Raw genomic sequence first — 23640 nt, 5'->3', positions numbered from 1 at the left:
ACCACGCCCGGTTTATCAGCAGCTTGTTATGCAATTAAAAGTGATAAATTGCAGACAAACCTCGACGATTTTTTAACGCACGGGGGTAGCGCGACCAGCCGGGACAAGCTGGAAATGGCAGGAAAACCTACCGTGTGGCCGGGTGTTTTCTCGACCGCACCTGATCTACTCTTGAGAAGTTACATTTTTCATCGTCGGCGCTACTCGAATGGTGGGTCATTTTCTTGCTTCCGATGCCGGTTCCAGTCGACGAAGCGGAAACAAAGCGTTTTTTTTTTTTTTTTTTTTTTTTTTTTTTTTTTTTTTTTTTTTTTTTTCGTTAGAACGGCCTGGCCGTATCGACTTATTTTACCACGTAGCCGGATAGTCAGTCCTTGCTACGGGGGATTGGTCCGGATGGGATTTAGTCCGGTCCGTTCGTGTGAAGACCGGCTCCGCTACCATCATGCCACCGGGCCGCTCCAAAACAAAGCGTTTTGAAAGGCAGACTTTGGGCCGAGCGAAATGATGAAACCGGACGTCCATATTGTCCGTTTGGAAGATGGCCGACGAGTGATAAAATATGGCGCACTCGTAAGGAACTAGACAGGGAGAATGGTGATTGTTTGAACAATATTTGTCCTTTCACCATCTGCGTTTGAGGTAATCTGTTAAAAACGATTATCAATGAAAGACATGCATTGTTCCATACAACATTAATGGACGTTCTGAGAAAGCTTTGTAAGGTGATTGTCGTGAGGCTTTCAATTTATTATTTGAGAACCGAAGGGTATAAATATCAATCGTAATTTCAGGCAGAGTTCTAAGAACATTTATAAAAATGCTTCTCCAATCGACTTATTTGAGCAAGTCTTCCTTCTCTTCATTGATGAATGAGCTACTTTGATGGTATGATATATGCATCGAACATCTTGGAATTTTCCTCATTAATCCTATTGAATTAATGTTGAGCTCCAATACTTGATGGGTTACGAGACCAGCATCCTAGCCTATATAAACCATTCAATTATTTTTTAAACTCTATGTTATCATTGACATCTGGAAAAGTGATCTAGAAGCGATTTTTTTCATATTTGAAGATTTTATAATAAAACATTTTGAATTTAATTACAATGGAGACGCCCAGTGGATCACCTATGCCTAACAAAAAATGGTAGTGGTAGTGAATGGTAAACCAAAAAACCTTTTTGATAAGGCTTGTAAATACTAAACCATACGAACAGATAGTCATTCAAAACCACTTTACCTTTATCGTATATCAACTGGTCCCTTGTGCGGAAAAAACCTTCAATGGGATTCAATCCACCTACAAAAGAATATGAGAGCACTCGAAAGCTCGCTGTAGCAAAACGAGAGAATAATGGAATCTTTTCACGATCGGAAACAAGATGAGCAGTGTTTCGCCAAATCATTAAATTAGACTTTTCCAACAGTCGCTACGATATCTATGGACATGATATATTTAACAATCTCATTCTCCAAATTTTGCAAAACGAAAAAAAACCGTTCACCAAACAACGCTAAACTAAACAGAAAATTTACGGCCTTACCACATAGCCCTGCTTCAGCTGTAAAACCACATGCAATCTACCCAGTATCCACCTTAACAGCTTATTGAAACGTACGATATTTTACAAAACTCTTGCGAATCAGCCGTCGCCCATGTAGTGGGACCGATAAAACCATCACCTCGTTGCTCCCCTGGCACGAAACGAACGATCGTGCCACGGCTTTACGGGCCCCGAAAACCAGTGCCGATTCGCAAGCCCAGGCCCGAACGGCTGCCAAGCCGTTCAAGCAAAGTAGCGACTTTTGCCTCTCGACACCGGCGCAAAAAACCGTGGGGCGAGATTTATGACCGATACGCAAGCGAACTTACGTGAGCTTGTCTGTTTTATTACCCCCAAAGTGGCTATTCAATTATAGAAGTCACAAGAACAGTGCAAGCCAACTGGAGAAGAAAATACATTAATTTTACGCTCACGAGCCCCCGGCCAGGGGTTTTGTGACATTGTGGTCGGCGGTTTCTTTACTCGAGCCGGGCCCGAACGTTTTGTCTTCCGCTGGATGCCTAGAGTGGGCTGGGAGATGGTTCGCTTTCTACGGTACTGTGTTTCCATGTTAAATGCTTCACGGCATGTTCTACGAATTGGTAATAAGAAGAAAGTATGTTTCAAATATTATAACAACAAATTATGGTTCCAGTTGAAGCAGTAACCGCTTGTCGCCACAAATTAGCCCAGTGTCGAATGATCAACAATGCCTTCGGTGATCATTACTTCTCAACGACATATGGTTCGTTTGGTTCGTCCCATCGTCTAAGCAACTTTACACCACACCCATCCTTTTTCTGTTGTTTTCCAGCAAAGTTTGGGTCCGTCCAATTGCTGATGCTATAAAATAGTCTTTTGTACGGTTTTTACGTCCAGCCAGTGTCATTAACAATTGCACTAACGATTTCAACCATAACAAGGTTTTTGAAAGTTTTGATCGCTTTTCTTGAAGCTCTACCTTTCGATTAGTTTGTCCCTTTGGCGTATCGTCATTTGATAAAGCTGTTTAATTAAGTAAATGTCTGATTAATGTTTAATTATGTCGCATCATGTTGTTTGTCGTATCGATGTTAGTAAGACGATTTTAGATTCAATTTCTTCTACGTGAGTGAGCTTCTCCAAAGTGAGAGGGCACTTAACCTTTAAGTTATAATATATACTTCCTTCTGAGGTCTTCATTGTAAGGTTTTCAACTTGTTCCTGAATGTCAATTTAAAAAGTTTACCATCAAACGAAAATAAGATTCATAATTCGCTAAATGCTTGTCAGTTTACCTTTCTCAAAGAGTATTATAGAACGTTAATAGCATCATATGGATCGATGCGCGATATTTCCATGACCCGTTAGCATAGAATCATTGTAATGAATATAATTAATCACAAAACATTCCATTGAGAGCATGCTTAAGAAAATTTTTTCAAAGCTCAATTATCTACAGCGCACCCATCCATCGAGCCGTGAGGCATCTACTTGCTTTGTGCAAAAATAAACGTTTCTTAATGCTCATGCGCAAGTTTTACGTGAACTTTCAGCCCGAAACATTCTTCTCACTCGTCTCTTTACTTAAACGTTTACTTTCTGTTATTCTTCGACATATTTGTTAGAACCTTTCTCTTTATATTCTTCAATACCCTGTTCATTCATTTCCTTTTGCTTTTGACGAAGGCGGTTGATTATTTCGTAGACATAGAAGCTTTACATACGCCGAATAGATCTTTTGCTTTTCAAATTAATGCCAGTACAGGCGTGGTGATTGTTTTGTGTTGCTTTCCTATTAATAGAACGTATCTTTGTATCTCGTATGTAGCTTGCGTAGGGGATGTGCGTCTGTAATGAATAGAATGCTATTGTAACGTTTACCTTCTCTTCGACTTCTATGTTTCCTTTCCTCGCCTTTACTGTACGCTCAATTACTTCGTATTTTACCATTACGTATTCCTCGATCTATTGAACTATAAGCTCTTCCGATAGTTGTGTAGTTACGGGTGTCTCTCTGTGTATGATTGTACTGTATTTTGTAAGCTTTCTTCTGTCCAGCGTGCGCCTTTCCACTCACTACTTGTACAAGCTCAAACAGCAAGAAACAAAAAAATTCAACCATCCGTTTATTCCGTCCCACTTTTGGGCTCTCTCTCTCTCTCTCTCTCTATTCGTTTTTGCGTGCAAGAAAGACACCTCTGCCTCTCGTAGCGCAAAACAGTGACAGAATACAGAACACACTTTACCCGCCATTCAATTTAAATCATTTGATGCCCGCATTAGAACTACCACGAGCAAAAAACGAAACACGTACTATTCTATAACAACAATCACTAAGTATGCACCCCAAACAGCCCACAAAACCCAACAGACACACCTGTATCTCCCACTATCCCACACCTAACTGATGGCCACAGTCTGAGCCCTGAATAACAAACAAAAGAATCAACCATTATTGTGTTCTATTTCTTTGCGTTTCGTCGTCCTGCTCGAAACCGTGGTGAATATTCGCTGCCACACTCTTCCCCGTACACGATTGGCCGTATCCAATGGATGGTATCTCGACAAACGAAACAAAATTCGGGAATCATTGAACTACCGCCACCGACCCAATAAAGGCTGCACTTGAAACGGTGCGATGCGAGGAACTGCAGCTTGAGTTATCAGCTGCGCTAAAATCCCGACCCGGCCGTACGATCGGATCGGGCCCGGGTGGATCGAGCGGTACGATGATGGGCGGCATGGGCGATAGTATGGCGGGCCGTGGCACCGTGGGCAATAGCTGCAGCACCGCCACCAACTCATCGTCCGTCAGCGCCACGCTGAACAGCATCGGTAGTAGCGGCTACGGCCACACGAGCTCGGTCACGACCAACACTAGCGCCCTCGAGCGGTCGCTAGCGGGCTACGGTGGCTCCGCTGCCGGCGGTAACGCTGGAAGCGGAAGTCGCGGCATCGACGGTATAGGTGGTGGCATCGGTCACAGCACAAGCATCGGCATGAGTTCGGTGAGCAGCAGCGGCATCGGAACCGGCAGCACTGGCAACACTGGCGGCAGCACCGTCACCTGGGCGCCCACACCGACCGGACACCAGCAAGGGACCGAGATTGATAGAATAATGGCAAAGATCGAACAGGCACGTTTATCCATTGCTAATGTATGTGTGTTAAACTAGAGAACAAACTCAAAACAGCATTCACGTTCTTTTGTTCACCTATGGTCAGTCATTGTTGCTTTCAGTTTCTTTTTTCTCCATTTACTTGCCTACGATCGGCTTGTTTTCGATTGGATTTATGCTTCAGTTTTTTTTTATTTGCTGGGGATTTAAACTCTCGTTTTTGTTGCACCAGTTCTTTCACTTCTGTTTATTCGGCCCCACACTGCTATTTCAAAAAAGATCGTTTTTTTTTTCTTACGTTTTTGGTGCTTCGGTTCAGCCTTATATGATTTTTTACGTTCGCAAACGAACAACCTCAACAGCATCCGCCGAGCCTGGACGTACCGGATTATGGTGTTTCTGCTCGTGCCAACAGCTCGTGGTACAGCTTTTTATCGTTTTATTGAACTGGTGCATTCCGTTTTGTTTGTGTGTTTTGTATGTTTTGCTGTGATGTTTTAGTTTATTTTGTGTATATTTTACTAAACTTTGCCTTTGCCCAGGCAACTAAGTTTTGTTTGAATTGTCTGGAAAAGCAAATCTTCTCTCAACGTTTGCTCTCTAACATTATGTTGAGCAGTGATTCATTCATATAGAATAGAAAAAGTGGATAAATAGAATAGTGAATAGATTCATGGTGATTTTTTGTTGTTGTATAATGAAAGTTTCATCTAATACTACTTTGTATAGAGTGAATTGTGTTAGGAGTCGTACCTTTTAATCGCAATTGTGTTTTGTTTATAAATTGTGTTTTGATTTATTGATTGTCAATGAATAATATAATGTTTCGTTCGATAGATGTAATTTTTTCTTCATGACCAACGAAAACGAATTAAACAGCATGTTTTTCCAATATTTCTTCGTCAACGTTCCATTTGATTGTTAAATATTAGTGTTAGTTTTTTATTACAAATTGAAGACACAAAAAGACTGAAGAGTAAAACATTTTACATAGAATAGATTAACAGCTCTTTGTACATAGTTTACTTAGTAGAATAGACGTCGGATAGAGAAGAAAATATCTTAAAGTTCATGCATATAACACATTCTAATTACAACTGCATCCACACATGGGTGTTTTTATTCCAAAACAGATTTTATAAGCTTTTTCTGCTTTCGATTTAGTGTGCAGTTTCTCTCTCTCTCTCTCGATTATCTAGTTTTTCGTCACATTGTTTTCATTTTTCGCGTTTAACATCCGTTATGTTCGTTCGTTGCAATGGTAACAGAAGCGATATGGCGTCAAACGCATGTCCAAAGAATTCTTCGTTTTGTTTTCGGTCCCACGTTGTCCTAGCGCAACCCGTATGCCGGTACGGCTGTTGAAGTGCCACCGCCGAGGACTGGCAATGGGGCAACGGTGGTGTCACGCCTAGTGCCAGATGAAAATAAAACCAAGAACGTCGTCTCCTTTACCATCGAGCGTAGCAAAGTCACGTACGACCAGCCCGCACTACGAACGCACCAGAACGGAAATGGCAACTGGAATCCGACAACTGATATCCTGTCCTGATCGCTCATTTTAGGACAATCGCATACTGGCCGAGCTAGAGCATCCACGCACAACCGGACCGATCATGTCGTCGGCGCTGGGCACCGGTGGGCTGGCGAGCGTGTCGACCAGCCTCGGGCTATCCTCACATCAAGCGCACCTGCACCAGACACCGTCGAGCCTCGCGTCGCAGATCTCCACCTCGGCCATGCTGAGCGGTCTGTCCGGGCTGACCGGCGGCACCATGCCCACCACCGGGCTCGGTATGAACTCGATCGGTCTCGGCGGTAGCGGCAGTGGTGCGGGCGTTGGTGTCAGTTCGGCTATGGCCGCCGGTATCAGTTCCATCACCGGTGGTATCAGCTCGATGGGTGTAACGTCTAGTACCAGCAGCCATGCGCTAACCGACGGACAGTACAGCGCACTAACGTCGTCGACCGGTGGAAGCAGCACCAATCACTACTCGACCAACGCTAACGTTTCGCCACTGCCAAGCCGGGCAAATCCAATGAGCACCGCCATGCCACCCCTCTGCCAGGTGCCTTACAGAAACTATCTGTTGTTGTTTTTATCTGTGTCCTTCGTTAGCTCATCCACACATCTCATGCGACCATCATGTCCCACGTTATCATTATCATTTCACGTTTCCACTCATAACAATCCCATTTCATTTCATAATATATTCCAAATAGTTTTTCAACAAGGCATAGTACTGCATGATTGATTTTTCTTTTTTTCAAGACGCAACTACTGGGCTCTTTAATGTAGAACACCAGGCGTCACCTCGAAATTTTTATACTGAAACAACTAGGCGCCTCCATTCAAAACACCAGGCGTCTCCTTGATGATTTTCTCCATCAAATACTAGGCGCCTCCATCAAATTTATTTACTAAACACCAGGCGTCTCCATTAGTGGATAATAGTACCGTGAAATTTTAACAACATTTGAGACAAAAAAAGTTCTTTTAAAGAACATAGGAATTGCTTTAATAGATATTTTCAAGAGCAAATAAGTAACATTTTCCCCTGCCTGTTGTCCTCTATCCCACCATGTCCGTAACACAATAACTTGACATACACTCGGCAAATGGTTACTTCCCCGCGGATTGGCTGTATGAATTCACTACAAAAGATCATTAATTATCCCACAAAACAGCTCGTATAAGCCAACCAATGGGTTGAACGAATTACGGGTTTATTCTATTCTGAGCGGGTAATTCTATTTGAATTTTCAAAATCTCACACAGCAATCCAGCATTACGTTGAATCTGCGTTACCGAATATTCGACCAACTCGCTGCTGTTCGCGCTCCAATCTGGCGCAGTAGTTTGCGTGAGCTCTGTTGCCTGCTAACTCAACATTCCCATCGCTAAGAAGTACCAACACGTATCGATCCGTAGCGTAGCAGTAAACTTGAATTAGTTATCCCTTTTATCCCAGTTTCGATTGCATGCCCGTAGCTAACCAACCAAAACGTAGTTTGAGTAGGTTTCAGTACCACATAGATCGAGGCACAGTCAGATTACCGACCCATCATCCCGTTCCTTTCTTCCTCTCAACTGGACCCGCCCCCTCAGAATGGGCAGCAGCTACGAGCGACAAAATTTGGTTTTTACCATTACCGTTGTATTAACGTATTGGCGGTATTGTTTGGCAAAAGAGAAAAAAACCTGGAACATTCAACCGTAAATTTCAAAACGCTTCAAAACGGTTGCACAACAAACACGGCGCAACCGAAACCGTGCCCGTGCTGACCTTTTTTCCTGCTTTGTTTATGACAAAAACATCCATAACTTTGTCGGGGGCGATACTTTTATGTACATCAAAACTTCCAAACAGTATCAGCACGCGGGAAGCACAATTTTCTGGCACCCACTTTCCCGCCGGCAATTTTTCGCTGATGGTCGTTTTTCTTTCGCATTTACTAAGAGGTGGTTTGCGCTGGGCTTCTATTTTTTTTTGTTCAACTAAACTGATACACCCGGTTGCGACAAACAAACCACTGCGGATGGATACATTTAATAAGTACATGCCGGCTTTCTCTCTCTCTTCTTCTTTCTCTCGTTCTCTCTTTCATTTACTCTCGAAACCCTGTTGGTCCTAACCTTGCTACAAAATTTCATTTACAGCAGCAAATGAAAATAGCAACGAAGCGCCAGCTGCGCGTTTCGTTTCGGCCGATGATGTTCTTCCATCATTCGGTCGTTTTGCTGGTGAACCGCAAAGATGCGTCCAGCACACACAGGCACGGCAAACAGCAGCCGCCACCCACACCGCCCTTTTGCTTTCAATTATGGCGCAGATCTAATAAAATTGATTATAGAACGAGCATCCGGCCGACCGAACTACCCAGCGATGGTTTGGGCTTTAAACATGAATACACTTTCAGCATCTTTCCGAGGCCCACGGCTGGACCAATGGATGCCACTTAACGGCGATCCTACGGTTGCGGGCAGTTCGTCTTTTTTTGCGGAAGCATTCCACAAAAGTCGTCCATTGGAACTGGTTTATTGGAAGGAAAATCTGACTCATGATTCCATCATTCGTCTCAATTAAAGACCAAAGTCGGAACGAACGACAAACGAACCGTTCAATTTTGGAAGTGTGGTAGCATTGGAATCCGTGCGATTCATTACTGAAATCTCGCAACGAAATCAGTAGGTTTGAGGTTACTGCTCAGCATTCTTCATCAATTCGGGAGATCGATCAAGACAAGGCTGTTTTACGTTATTCTGCTCTCATAATGATGTGCATTGAAATCCATCGTTTTTAATTCGTTTTTCTCCAAACTTACCGCAAATTAATCACATTACAACAAGGCTGTATATAAATCCTTCCTACTTCAATGTTTTTTTTGTGCCGCCAAGGTCAAAGCTCACTATCCTTTTACACCCATTAGCACTAAAAAGGCAAGGGAAACAACGGTCTTCATGCGAACCCTACTTCCCTCCCAACGCTGCTTATACAAACTTCCACCGTTGAACCGCACACATAAGATAGGATGATGTAATAACTGCCTCCCAATGACGCCCCCAGCACGATACAATGTAATGATTTGTAATGCATGCCGACGCCATTTCGCAAACGGTTGCCGCCGTACCCGAGCAGCTGGTACCCGAACGAAATCGAAATCGAGGTTTCTTCGTGCCGCTCCACCAATCCACTCCCATTTCCACTGCCTTGTCGTGAAACGATTGTAACGCTCGCTCCACAACCCTCCATTTTCTGGCGGTGTTGTTGGATGTTGTGAAGATAAAAATTGTTTGTTGTTATGGTACGACTCAAAGCGTGCGCTTTGATTTATATTTCCGTTTATCCTTCGGCGCGCGTACCATCAACCATTGGGGGGCCCCAGTACGACTGGCTGGCAAATCAGCGACAGGACCGAAAGGAAACAAAAAATACACTTAAAAACTTAAACACATGCCCTTGTGTGTCCCGCGCCGTATGTAGAGTGGCGCCACCGGGTTTGTTGGGTTCAGCTGGTCGATTCGTGAAAGCTTGCGGCGGATAAAAAGCTGCTATTCACGGCGGCAATCTCACCAGCAACTGCCTCGATCGATTTCGCTGCAGTGTTCGCTACACTGCCCAGGCCTGTGCCGTTGCGCTGCTGGTGGAGAAAAAGGTAAACTGTTCCCTCGAGATATTGAATCGTTCTCTATTCTTACGAATTGTTCCGTCCCAACCGGCGGCTTAAGAGACACCAACCATTAAGGGGACCATTCACTTCGTTCCATGTGGCAAAACCTCTCTCGGCACCAAATCTTCACACCAAATGAAAACATCCCTTTTCAAGCTGTTTTCAATCCATCCCCGCAATGGTCAGAGCGAGCGTGTGGACCAACATCAAGCGTGACTTTAGCCTCACCAAATAATGCAACGTTATCACACTGGTCCAGCCAGCAAGCCACATCACGATGCTTGGATATGGCGCTTTGGTTGGGACGGACGCTTTTCCATAACTGTCGAATTTATTGTCCATCTTTCTGTGTTTTCATGTTTCGTATGCGTGAATGTGTGTGTGCAGGTTACCACGAGGGCAGTATGGAGGAGTTGTCACTCAATCCTTTAACACTCTCTCGTCCGTCACCCGCCCACAGTGTGCTTTAAGATGGTTCCAATTATAAACCTTGCTAAAGGCGCACATAATCAACCGGCAATGGGATGCCCGAACATCCGAAGCCATTTAACGGGTGAATCGGGCTCCCAACAGCATCCTTCGGCACGATTAAAGTCACTCTTGTGCCGCTAATGAGCCGCTGATTGCTATAAAGATCTCACACCGGCAGCAACTAAGTTTTTAATGGACACCAGTTACGACTTTCTGACATGAGCTTTTGTGACCATTTATTGGCCGTGCTCGGGTGTGAGGAAATATTGCACCACATGTGGCTGAGATGAGAGTTTCGGTTGGACGAAAAAATCGCTAACGCTAACTGGTAAGGGATAGCAACCATTACAGCACCATACTTATAATGATTTCCGTTAGTGTTGGGTAAATCTGACACCACCAGATTGGAGAATCTTGAAAACAAATTTTTAAACCAATTGAAAGGCTTTGAATCTCTTTTATATAGCAAGATCTCAACCTTAAAAACCTCTGAAGCCTTATAAACCGTCATAGAATTCTAAAGATTCAAGCATCTTTAAGGATTTTCAATTCTGAAACAAAATTTCTCCAGATATCCAAAGATCCAGGAATATCCAATCACCATCGAATTTTCAAAGATCTATAGAGATTCTTGGATTATTTGAGAACTGTTGATCTTCAGATATTCTTTAATATTTTAAGAGTCGTCCCACCATTTGACACTTTTTAATTGCTTCATTATGTGCAACGAATTCCAAGGAAAATGAAGTCGAAATATTAATCAAAATCATATTGTGGTATATACACTCTAGTACTTGACCAACTGTAACGCATTCCAAATTATCTGCAACTCAATAACTCAACCCGACATAAATAATTCTAACAAACTGCTTTGCAACAATTCACATAATAGAGTCTTGGTCAGGGGAACTTTTAGAGCCTCAACTAATAATAGACCTCATCACAGGGACTTGCTGGTTTTAAAAAAACTTTTACAAAGATACAACGGCGCATCATCGGATGCACTTTATAGCCTTCATATACACATCACTTTATATTCGCCTATGGTCGTCCTAGTTTGCTTGTCGTAGTTTACAAACCTTGTCCGGGCTATGCTAGCGTACGAATGATGCTGTTTCAACGCATACACACCACTAACTTTATGACGCACGTTGGTTCTACATACTGAAGACTTCCGCAACACAACTCCCAAACGCCATTGTCGGCGTTGTTATATACATTTTTCGCTGCTTGCTACTCGTCCAGCCCAAAACGGCGTCCACTCACGAACCTCGGAACGAGGCCAAACGTGCCCGATTTGTTGATAAAAGCAACAACAAAAACCCGACACACAAGGGATACATTTTTTCGCCTCGCAAAACGTAACGCTGTCAGTTGCGGAACGGCTACCGTCCAGGCTGCGAGTGCAGCACGTACCCGGGGACGGAATCTCTCGCACCAAATTACTCACGCACGCCGGGTGTGTACATACGGCAAAAGGGCCGCTAATAGTTGTTGGGCTGCTTTCGATGTGATGCCGCACACCGCACACTGTCGCTTTGCTGAGTAGTTTTCATTCCGAACGACATTTAATTAACCAAACCCTCCCCCGCCGTTTTGCCACCATTTTGAATTCACGTTCGCTGTCTGCGTGTGGAGGTGCCGGTGCGTGTGCGGCACCCTGTGTACCGAGCGTGTGTGTGAATGAGTGGTTTGTGATTGTGATGAGTTTTCCGCCAGGTCGCTGATGGAAATCGTTAAGGGTGTTTTCCAGGATGTCTGCTGTTTGTGAAATGATCAGATTTTCCATTCCGTAAGGCAAGGAACGGGAACGGGACCAGTGTGCGATGCGTGTCTGTGCTACGGTGTAGACACAACGCACTTGCTGGCAAATATTTGCTCAACAAATATTTCAACCAAACCTTGTCGATTTAATCCACCCCGAAGTGCGAGTGCGGCAATGTGTCGAATGTGGCGTCGGCAAGAATCATTGGATTGCAAATCTTATTGAATGTTGGTGCCATATTTGTTTAATATTGTGTGATTTGCAAAGTTTGCGCGACTACAGAAACATCAGTTCGACCTCACTGTAGATTGTGTCAAGCATAGATTTATTGAATAATATTAAGCAAATGTTTGAGTGTGTGTGTTAAATGAAAGATTGTTCGTAATATAGAAAAAGTGCCTCGAAGTAGCGACAAGCTCAACAATTATGTTATTGCTGGGAGTCTAATAATGATATTAATTCTTAAATATCTTCGATCTACCAATCAAAGTAGATAACAATTTATGCTTAAAATGTAAAATTTTCTTCAAATATTAATTATATTTATCGGTCTTGGAAGACAATGTACGATCACACCATCACACTTCAAAATGCAAAGAATTCATCCCCATCCTCATGTGAATAAAACTAATACCTCGAATACCTTCGCCCATTGCAAACAAAAAAAAACCCCTCAGTACAGCCACAAACACGAATTCCATTATGAATTTATGTGTCAAATAATCTGTGAACAAACCGTTCGCCGGAGAATGCGAACCGCTTCTGCATTGACACTCATCTTTACCAGCGAAAGCTCATTGGCTCGTTGGAATTTTTAATCTCGAGCCGTATCAACTACTTGCCAACCAAAGGGGTCGCCATGTCGGTTTTGTCGTTGTTGTACGGCAAATATTTGAGTGGTTCAATGGTTCTGTCTGACTTACCAATTCTGGGCGTCATTCTTTTGCGCCCACCACACAGGCGCACGGCACACCATTACCATATTCATGGCCATTTTTCCATCCTCATTTGAATTCGGCCTATCCGGCCACCCGAAACGGTCGACCCGTTCCGGGACCGTTTTGACGCACAGTTAAGAATTTTCCCCATTTGCTGTCCCGGAGTTTTCTTTTTGCCGCACACTTGCGAGCGAGAAGCAGACGGATAGGTTTTTGGCCGATTGTCAGCATCCGATTGTGTGACAGTGTACCCCATGGGGGGAAATATCGTTTTTTTTATTTCATTTTCGCTCCCAAAACCTATTTCATTCATTTCATCGCACAACAACCACCCAACTTCATGTTCGCATCCGTAGCGTATAATCATCCTAGCGCAGCACCAGCGCGTATGTCGCATACGCGTACTGGATGCCAGACATTGTCCGCATTGGAGTGCTTTCGTCGCTCGCTACCTGTGCGTCGCCCGCTGCGACTACGTCCACAAGACGTGCCTTTTCTCATGTCTACATCGGTTGTTTTCTTGTTTCGTTTTTATTTTTCCGCGTGCACCATCGTCGGCGTAGAGTACGACCATGCCCGTCCTGTCGCTCCACAACACACACTCGATACCGTCGGGTTCGGCCAGCTACACGCTCGGTCTGAGCGTGGCACCGGTCGCCTCATCGTATACGTTCCCGACGCACTCGGCGACGACCGGCGGGCTGGCGAGCGTACTCGGCACAACGTCTGGCGTCACCGGGGCGGGCGTGTCCGGGCTGAGTGGGTTGGGCGGCGGGCTGGGGACGGGCACCGGGCTGAACCTTACCTCGACCAACCCGCTCACCAGCACGCTCGGCACCAATCTGACCAACTACAACACCAGCTCGTCCTACTCGACCTACACCAACCCGCTGCTGAGCGGCACCGGTGGCATCAGCTCGAAGCTCAACATGAAGCCGCTGGACGAGCTGGACCTGCTGACGCGCTACGGTCAGCGGGGCGGCACACCCTGTTCACCCATTCCGCCCGCCAACTGGGGCCTAGATAGCTATACCGGAATCGATGGCGTTAATCCTGCCTTCATGCATACGCAGAACCGATCGCTCATCGGTATGGAGCTCGATGGTAAGTGATCGATATGCTGTTGCATTCGTTTTCCTTTCGGCAAATGCATTGATGCGCGATTTTCCGTGACCTTCATGCAGCACGATCCCACGGTTTGACTCTCAACGGTACTGGAGAACCTCAGGTCGACATGCTGGACATTCCGGGCAAGGGCCGATGTTGCGTGTTTATAGCACGATTTTCCTACGATCCACCGGAGTAAGTATTAGCACTAATGTACTTAATGTACTGCCAACGATCCCCAATTCTATGCGAACGAATAAATCGAACCGAATCGTGCCTTATATTTACTGGTTCAGTGTGGAAGGTTCCGAAGGCGAATTGGCGCTCTGCGCAGGTGATTACTTGTTAGTATGGGGCAACGGAGAACCACAAGGAGGATACTTCGATGCGGAGCTGTTAGACGGTCGGCGAGGTCTCGTCCCCGCATCGTTCGTGCAGAGACTAGTAGGTGAGTACGCTCTGCCGACCTCGTGAAAACCTTCTACCAAGCAAGCATCCTGTCCACGGTGTACTTTAATGCTGATCTACCCATTTCCGCACAGGTGACGACCTGTTAGAGTTCCACCAGGCGGTAGTGTCAACGTTACGCGATGCTGACGACGCTCCGATTCCGCTCGATCCGGCCCCGCTTCCTTCGAGCAACCCCCTGATACCGCACACATCGGAAGACCTGGCACGAATCAGCGAAACACACACCGACCTAGGTCAGGATTTGGATGATGAAGCCGACACAGGTATGGCCAAACCAAACTCGCACCCGGAACGAAGGAGACGCGCCCCCGTCTCCTGGGCGAGACATCTGTTCTATGGTTCGGAGTTCGTTCCGTCCTGTCCTACTGCTCCTATTTGATAGTACTTACCCGTTTCTATGCACCCTTCCCAACTGCGACACTTCCCTCCGTAGCAAAATTGCCTGCATATTCTAACCACTTCCAGCAGTGTGTATGTGGATGTATGTGCTTTCCTATCTGCTCTATCTCTGTGTTTGTTTGTGGCTGTGTAGAAAAGCAAAACATTTTCCGTACAGCACAACCGTGTGCGATCAAAGTAGAACGCTTGTTTAACCAACTCAAATGAAACATTCCGCTGGGATACGAAACCATCCCCACTGCAGCAGCAGCACACATTCATGCTCACACGGCAAGCACACCACTGTTTGATTAGGGTACAATTTTCCCAAGGCGGGCAACGCAGAGAAGAAAATGGGAGAAAATGTAGGAAAAACTCCTACAGAACCAAACTTTTGCTACTGTGCAACAAACTTTCCTCACACAAACGAACGCAATGGAACGCAAAACACCAAACAACAGCAAACACACTGGGTACCAGGAAAATGGCTCATGAAGCGAAAGATGAATTTTTGCGTACCGCACCGTTTGACTTACGATCATGAAAGATGCTGGAATTCGACGAAAAATATCATAATCAAAGCCATGCTAGCGAAGTTAACTACACGAACAAAAACGCACATTCCGAATGGCAGCTAAAAACTTGATCGTGAATATCACCTTAAAGGATATTTGCTTTACTTTACCTTTCAAATTATTTCAATCATTTTGTTTGATTATTATTAAGAAAGAGTGCCATTAAAAAGCGATAAATTAATTGCAAAAAAGAAATCACAGGAAGGCCAGAACTGTGGAAATTTTGGTTCTCCAAACTAGTCTCAGTATACTCAGAGCTTCGGTATACAAGTTCTAGCGATTTTCAAAAACTTTTCTCAATTCAAGAAAGAAAAACTAGTGGAAGAAAAAATATTTGATCTAGCAATTTTATAAAATGTTCCTACCTTTGTAGGCAATGAACGTCTTGCACACATACACATACACATCTTCGGATGGCAGTCAGTGAGATCAAAGAATATCTTTGTTCTTCCATTTTGTTTGCCTTCATCATATAAGGATGAACTATCTTTTGCTTTGTTTCACCTTCATGTTCATGTTCACGTGAAGAATTTCATCTGGAATTCAAGGAATTACAGGACTTTGAGAAGTTTTTAAAACTGTTTGACTTCAATAAATTGTAATATAATATACAGTAAACCCCTCGTTGTATAAATCTCCGTAATATGACCAGGAAAAAAAATTACTCATCAATTTACTCTTCACAACATCGTTCAAAGAGTTTTTAAAGGGTTCAACAATTTGTTGATTGAGACAACTGCATAGTTAAATAGTTTAAAATATAATTTAACAACGCTAGCATATTATGCAAAACATCGCCATATAGACCCTTGCACACCTTTTACCATGTTGGCCCATGTTTTTGTCCAACTCTCGCAACATTTTACAGCCCAGCTCTTTTTTAATAACACACAAAAAAAAACATTTCATTTTTCCATTCGTCCTTCGACTTCGCCCACAATGGGAAAGGGGTTTTTGGTTTGGCCTGGTTCCAGCAAACTGCTCACACTTCCATCGAAGCATTTTGCTCACAGCGAGAAGCAAAAACGATGAATATTCAAACACACCCAAACTGCATAAGAAGCTGCCAGACATTTTGGGACGTAACAGGCTGTTTTGGGCCGGTAGCGAAGGAGGAACCCGGACGGGCAGATTTATCCTTCGCCGGGCAGAGAAAACTTTCGTGCCTTTACATCCCACCCAGCGTAACTGCTGGAAGAATTTGCTGGGTGGAAAGTTTAGCGCGTCCTATTTTTGTTTCCTCCGGTCTCCAAATGTTCTCCAAGCGGTTTTTTTTTTGCTGGATTCAAGCCACAAAATGTTACTTCACCGGGATGCACGCTGTGCTGGTTGTCCTGGTTGTCCTGGTTGGAGCACTTTCGCTTTGCCCTTTTTTCTGTTTTGCATCGAATTTGTTTCACTGATGAACCTGTTTTCCAATAACTCGGAAACAAATCATAGTTATAGCTGACACGGCATAATATTCCGTTCCATGTTTTTCATCTAACAGAGCAAAAGTTTAGCTCTTTCTCCTCTCCGTTTCATCCCGATTTTATTCACTATCTCGATATATTCCTCCGAAACGGAAGCAGACCTTGGTTGAGTAACATGTGTGTCACGTGCCTTTGCCTTAGCCGTGGTATATGACTGACCGAGCTTGCTGGCACTATCCTTGAAATATCCTGTGACTAGAAGACGCCTCACTTCAGGTTCTTCTTTCAAAAACGTCGGGTACGTCGGGAAGGAACGCTTTGTCACGGTGCAAAGTTTCGCCTGAGGATAAAAACACATTTCAACATTCGCTTCCTTACACATGCACACGAACCGTGCAAAGTGTTGTTATTAATTTAAATCCCACGTGACAGGACATCCCCCGGACGTCATCGCGCTCGTTTCCACCAGTGCAAAGAAATGCACTGTGCGGCAATAACGAATCTGTTTTAACTGATTCCCTCCCCGGGTATCAGTGGCAAGGCAAACCCACCACCCCGAGGGGGAGTTGAACGTCCAAAGCACATGGCGGGGCACAATCTGAAACAAATAGTTTCCACACGTAGACATACTTTGCCGTACAATCTTCATCCATTGTGCTGGGATGTGCATGCTGCCTTTCGCGTTTCGAAAGCTCCTCAAGTGTGCAGCCAGCGGGAGGAAACAATTGGATGCGATGAGACACTTTTCCGCCCATTTGAATCGTGGAAACAGCAGCGCAAAAAAGGGGTTCTTTTTCTGTGCCATGTCGCCCGCAGCCCACAGGTCGCACGGAGTTCACCGCTTCTTTCCCAAAACACATTTATCCGTGTGACCTTCTGGGCATCGAGATACGAACAATTTTTCAAATTAATGTTTTACCAAGGAAATGCATTGCCTGTGAGAAAATGCATCCTTCCTGTGTGCAGCAAGCGACTTATGACTAAGCTTGGAATAATATTCTTTTTCAAGTTACCACACACCTCGGGGATTAAAGCAATAAACATGGAACCCCCTTCGAAAAGTCTATTCTCTGCGGTGAAGTCCAGAGCGAAATGTCCGACACGAGAAGGAAATGAGTTCCCTACACTCGCTTGCAATTCCCTTTCGAATGTTGATTTGATTCGAGTGTCTGGTGTGTGTGTGTGAGTGTGTGTTCCATTGTGAAAGCAATCCTTGAGGCGTCAAAAACCCGAGGACCCGTGCGTGTTGATCCTTGGGTAATGCCACAACCACCGTACGACACGCCTAACCATCGTAGTACCGAGTGGGTTACCTTCACGCCCCATGCCATCCAAGCTTTCCGGTCCAAAGAACGAGGTGTTGAATACGACAGATAAATAATTGGAATTTTGCACTCTCTTACCCACACACACACACATGGCTTCACTCCTGGCTTCAAAAGCATAAAACGTTCAAAAGCTATCCCGTTTGGATTGTTGGGCGAAACTCTACATCCTTTTTCTTTTCCACCGTGGTCGCATTTTTTCCGCAAAAGTAAAATCGGCAAAAAACGAAAAGAAACTTCATCCCCATGTCCATCGTCCTGTCACTACCGGCTCAACTGTCTGCCGCTAGTCCTATCCTTACATCTTCTGTCACTGCGCCTGCCAACTCGGGTGCGGGAGTGGGCGAGTCTGCCGTCTCCCTAAATCGCGTGTTAGTTGTCAGTGCATGTTTCCTGTCAGTTTCACTCCGGCTGCCACAAAGCTCCAGCGGCAGGGGCCACTCGCCCACTTCGCATCCATCTGCATATGGCACCCCGTACGATGTCACGTGTGCGTCGCGCTACAGTAACAACACCGACATCCGCACTTTGCTCCATGGTGCTTTATTTGAGCGTTGGCAACCCAACGGTTGGTTGTTCGTTTTTGCTCGTTATCTTGCCGGAACAATATGTTACGCTCGCGCTCTGCCTCAATCGAGCATGGCCGAACGGAAACAAAGGGGAGTGCAAGTGGCGAACAGCAACAAAAAAGAAGCACCTTTAAACCACTTCCAACGGCATTGCACCACCAATATGGTTGACGCCCCGTACGGTCGACCTTATGACTTGCCCAGTTTGTAGCCACGCTAGAGGACTCGAGCGGGGTGAAAGTGATCGCCCGAAAACCGCAGCACCCCGAGTGGCACCTATTGTGGTGGTGATACTTTTTTGAGCGCTTGCAATAAATCTTACATTTAAGCCATCATACTAACAGCCCCCAAAAGGGGATGGAGGGGCGATGAAGCAATGGCAACACTGTACAAATCACGAGACAATCGAGCCCTCAACCTCAAATTGCCATTTCCATCCTTGGCCGTGGTGAAGTGGTTGCTCGCACCACGAGATACACTCGATGCAAAATAGATCGCTACCCATCAGGTGGTGCTCACTAGCCGGAAGATAACCATTTTTCATGTTACACGCCATCCGGCCATATATCGCGGTGCCGGGGAACCGGGCAAACGATAGCAAAACCATTAAGCCACCGCGTGGAACGGGACCGGTGCGGTTGGAAATGTGTTCAATTTTTCTTTAACACCGCCTGCGCCTGCAGTGTCTGCGTGGAGGCGTCTTCCAAGCAGCAGCCGGTTATCAAACCCGAGCAAGATCGTTTACGGCACCGATGGGTGTACGGGTAGCAAAATGAAGGATTCGTAACTCGGCGATCGTTTAGCGGCGAGTTCTGAATCGATCAAGCTGTTACTGAAACAGTTACGATGCACAATATTTCAAACAAATGACTTCGTCTGATTGGAATAAAATATGTCACCTTAATTTTGATGTTATTAATGTTGCGGAGCGCAGGATATCGAACCATACAACAAATAACACGCATTTCAAACAGTAACACATGAAATATATTCACCGGAATACTTTGAATTTAATTTCCTCTTTAGATATTCAAAGATTCATTAACCCTCAAATCCTTGAAGATTCCTGGATTCTAAAAAATCTTTGAAGATTTAGGAACCTGTGGGAATTTGTCAATCTTTGAGAAGTCCTGAAACTTCAGAATTTAAATCCAGAGTTCAGAGTTATTCGTTCAACTCAAACATTCATACAGACATATGAGTCAGAATCAGATTCATCCTACACTATTTCAGACATTATTTACTGTCTACTCTATGTTGTATCCTTCAAAAGCTCTGTGTATCTCTGTCCAATCAGTGTGTGATGTAGTGTGCTTTTGCATTCTCTCTCTACCTTGTACCACTTACTACGTGATCATGTTCCTTTAGTGCGTTTGTTTGTCGTGAGCGAAAGGGTTGTCTACTCCACTATCGTCCTTCGGTCTCTGTCCTTTCCCTTCGTGTCCTTTTTATCTGCCGAACCGTTGCCGCAGCCGGCGCCGAACTAATGTTCTCCGTGTTAGTTCCTGCACCGAAGCACCTAACCCTGGAGCGGCAGCTAAACAAGAGCGTACTGATCGGCTGGTCGCAGCCGGATCCACCGATGTGCAATCAGATCGAGAGCTACCACGTGTACGTGGACGGTGTGCTCAAGGTGACGGTGAAGGCAACCGAACGCACCCGGGCCCTTGTAGAAGGCGTAGATTCCAACCGAGTACGTATTCCAACCATTGACCCGCACGCGCACACGCTCACCCTGCGCGGGACACGATGCACTCTCGCGCGATGCTGACTGTTTTGTGCGGTTTCGCCATCTTGTTTTTTATTTTCCACAGCCACACCGGATTAGTGTGCGTAGCGTGACGCAGAACCGGCGAACGTCGCGTGACGCTGCCTGCACAATGATCATCGGCCGCGACACGGCCCACCTCGGACCGTCGGCGGTGCGGGCGACAAACATTACCTGTTCCAGTGCCGTCATCTCCTGGCTGCCGGCGAACTCCAACCATCAGCACGTGGTCTGCGTGAACAATGTGGAGGTGCGAACGGTAAAGCCGGGCGTCTATCGGCACACCATCACGGGTAAGTAGCCATGCATACAACGGCCCAACAACCAACACCAACCTAACGCGTTGCGAACCTCTCTTGCGGTTGCGAACAGGACTAGCACCAAGCACACAGTACCGCGTCACGGTGCGTGCGAAGCATCTGCGGGCACCGGGACAGCAGCAGGCACCGCCAGCTGGACCACCGCCAGAGGAAGCGCCCGGAGCGTACACCGACTTCCGCACCCTAGCCAAAGGACTGCCAGATCCACCACAGGTAATGCTTGTTCGCCCTCAACGCACCACAGCACCGCACAACGATCGTTGCATTGACCACGTCACTCTCTCTCTCTCTCTCTCTCTCCCTTTGTTTCTTCCTCCCACCTCATACTCCCCGCTCACCCTTTCGTTATCCTCCTTCACACTCTGACTCTTTTGCTTCTCTATCTTTATCTGTGGCCCCGGTGTTTTTTTTATTCTATCCAACGCCGTGCTCCACTTCCGCTCAGGAGATCCAAGTCGAAGCCGGACCGCAGGACGGAACGCTGCTCGTTACCTGGCAGCCGGTAACGCGCCCACCCTCGTCCGGCCCGGTCACCGGTTACGCCGTGTACGCCGACGGTAAGAAGGTAACCGACGTGGACTCGCCGACCGGTGACCATGCCCTCATCGATATCGGCAAGCTGGTCGGGTTGAATCCGCGGGCCGTCACCGTGCGGACCAAATCGCGCGACTCACAGTCGGCCGACAGCACACCGACAATGATACCAAGTAAATATAACCATCACCAGTTCCGTTTTCTGTTGCTGTTTTCTGTTCTGTGCATACGCCGTGCCCGTTACGGCCATAGCAGCAAACCGGAATTCGTAATTGCTCGAACGTTCTTCGCGCGTACGAAGAACGAAACAGTTTGCTGCTAAGTTTGACGATGTTTTAATTTCTATTTGATTTAGTTTAGTGTGCGTGTGATTGGAATGAATGTTGTTTGCTCGGTAGTACACGATCTGTAGCACCCCTTGGCTGGAGACAGTTCCTTCAGAGCACCGCTCTCCACCCACCCGCCCGATCCTATCCGCGATAAGTGTCTCCGATCGATCTGTCCCGATCTCCACTCCGCTCCACTCATCATGCGCTGTCGTATCTCATCTGTCCATTGAAGACAACGTATCTTTATCAGTTTCAACACTCATTAGCACCCACTTTTTGACGATCTAATTTCAATGTACATACTCTGTTGTCCATGTTGTTTTACAACCCCACCCCTATGTTCGTCCATTCATTCGTTTATTCGATTGTTAATACAGATGTCACAAGCAATAAACACACACCACTAATCAGTGACATAATATAGTTCATCCCTCGTCCGATAGTCCTAGTCGCCATCGCAGTGTGCTCTGCTCACCTTCACAACTGTTCTTTTTTTTTGTAATCTGTGTCACCTTTGTAATACCTACCCGTTGTCGTTGTACAATGTGTAGCAGTTAGAACCGCTCAGAGCGATGGTTTAAATACAAATAACAATAAATTATAATACATTGCTATTTTAAACTAAATCGTCGTAATTCCTACCAAGCAGTGGCAGAGACATCTCCACCATATTGTGCGATAACGGCATTTGCGATTGTATTGCTTTGTCCGTTCATTCGCCTCATTTCATTCATGAAAAAATCTGTTCCCATTCATGCCCGCGGAAGACAATCGAAGCAATCTAAAATCGGAGGACTGTAGCCTTGATTGACCTTGATGATATCATGCTATTTTTTTTGCTATTACAAAGTCAGCATCAGAGTGAGGGCTAAGCGACAAATAGGAGTAATTCTTCGATAAAGCGTTTTGTTGTATATAAAACAAGGAATATGAAATCATTTATGGCATGATTGGTATTTAGCTACTAAAGAATCAACAGATTTCTTCATTATCTAATTGTCTGTAGTGAAAAAAAATCTTCCAAACTTGTAAAAAGTGTCTACATTTAGGTGTTAACGCAGCTTGCACAATCTCCCTTTTGGTCTAGTAGGATAGGCTGCAGTGGCTATTTTTAGTATCACGCTATACAATTTGATAATGCAACGAAAATATTTTTTTTTTTGCCAACATCAAATGCGGGACACTCCTCCCGATGTAAAACGTTGTGTGATATGATTAAACCTTTCGCTCAGCTGTCCCCTCAGAGGGGCACGTTGAACGAAAGAAAACAATGCTTTTTGTCATTTTGTTTTGAAGAACAGTAACAAATCTTATGCATATTTTTCCTATAACAAAAGGAATCATTGTACAATACAAGTGTTACACAAAATTGACCAATAATGTATTTAAATTTTAAATAACAGGTGGGCTGATAATTGTTTGGCCTATGACAGTAAAACACTTTTTTTTGGCCAAATTATTTTTTTGTATTCAACATACGTCCCTTCAAGGGCGATACACCAATTATAGCGGTCTTTAAATTTTTCGATACCCTTTTTGTAGTAGTATTTGTCCTTTGCCTCAAAAAAGGCCTCAGTTTCGGCGAACACCTCTTTATCCGACGAAAATTTCTTCTCAGGGGACATCTTTTTGGGATCTAAGAATAGCAATTAGTCACTGAGAGCCAGATCTATGAAATACGGTGGGTGGCGAAGCAATTCGTAGCCTAATTCATGAATTTTTGCCATTGTTTTCACTGGTTTGTGGCACGGTGCGTTTTCTTGACGAAACAAAACTTTTTTTTCTTCAAATGCGGTCGTTTTTTGGCGATTTCGTCCTTCAATCGCTCCAAAAATTTGATGTAATAGTCGCTGTT

General features: G+C 45.1%; 1 protein-coding gene across 1 annotated transcript in view; it reads left to right on the top strand.

Annotated features, from left to right (window-relative positions):
• LOC128298383 (uncharacterized) overlaps nucleotides 1–23640 on the top strand; it is an 83864-nt gene that overhangs the window by 35587 nt on the left and 24637 nt on the right. Inside the window, exons 4-13 of the mRNA XM_053034135.1 lie at nucleotides 4151–4690; nucleotides 6217–6720; nucleotides 13561–14101; nucleotides 14182–14299; nucleotides 14401–14552; nucleotides 14647–14838; nucleotides 20337–20527; nucleotides 20649–20895; nucleotides 20975–21135; nucleotides 21368–21629. Coding sequence (XP_052890095.1) covers nucleotides 4151–4690; nucleotides 6217–6720; nucleotides 13561–14101; nucleotides 14182–14299; nucleotides 14401–14552; nucleotides 14647–14838; nucleotides 20337–20527; nucleotides 20649–20895; nucleotides 20975–21135; nucleotides 21368–21629 — 2908 coding nt within the window. The remainder of the gene's footprint in view (nucleotides 1–4150; nucleotides 4691–6216; nucleotides 6721–13560; nucleotides 14102–14181; nucleotides 14300–14400; nucleotides 14553–14646; nucleotides 14839–20336; nucleotides 20528–20648; nucleotides 20896–20974; nucleotides 21136–21367; nucleotides 21630–23640) is intronic.

This window comes from Anopheles moucheti, chromosome 2, assembly GCF_943734755.1.
Source record: "Anopheles moucheti chromosome 2, idAnoMoucSN_F20_07, whole genome shotgun sequence".
NCBI lineage: Eukaryota > Metazoa > Arthropoda > Insecta > Diptera > Culicidae > Anopheles > Anopheles moucheti.
Note: the sequence above shows the minus strand (reverse complement) of the source record. Positions and strands in the feature narration are given on the sequence as shown.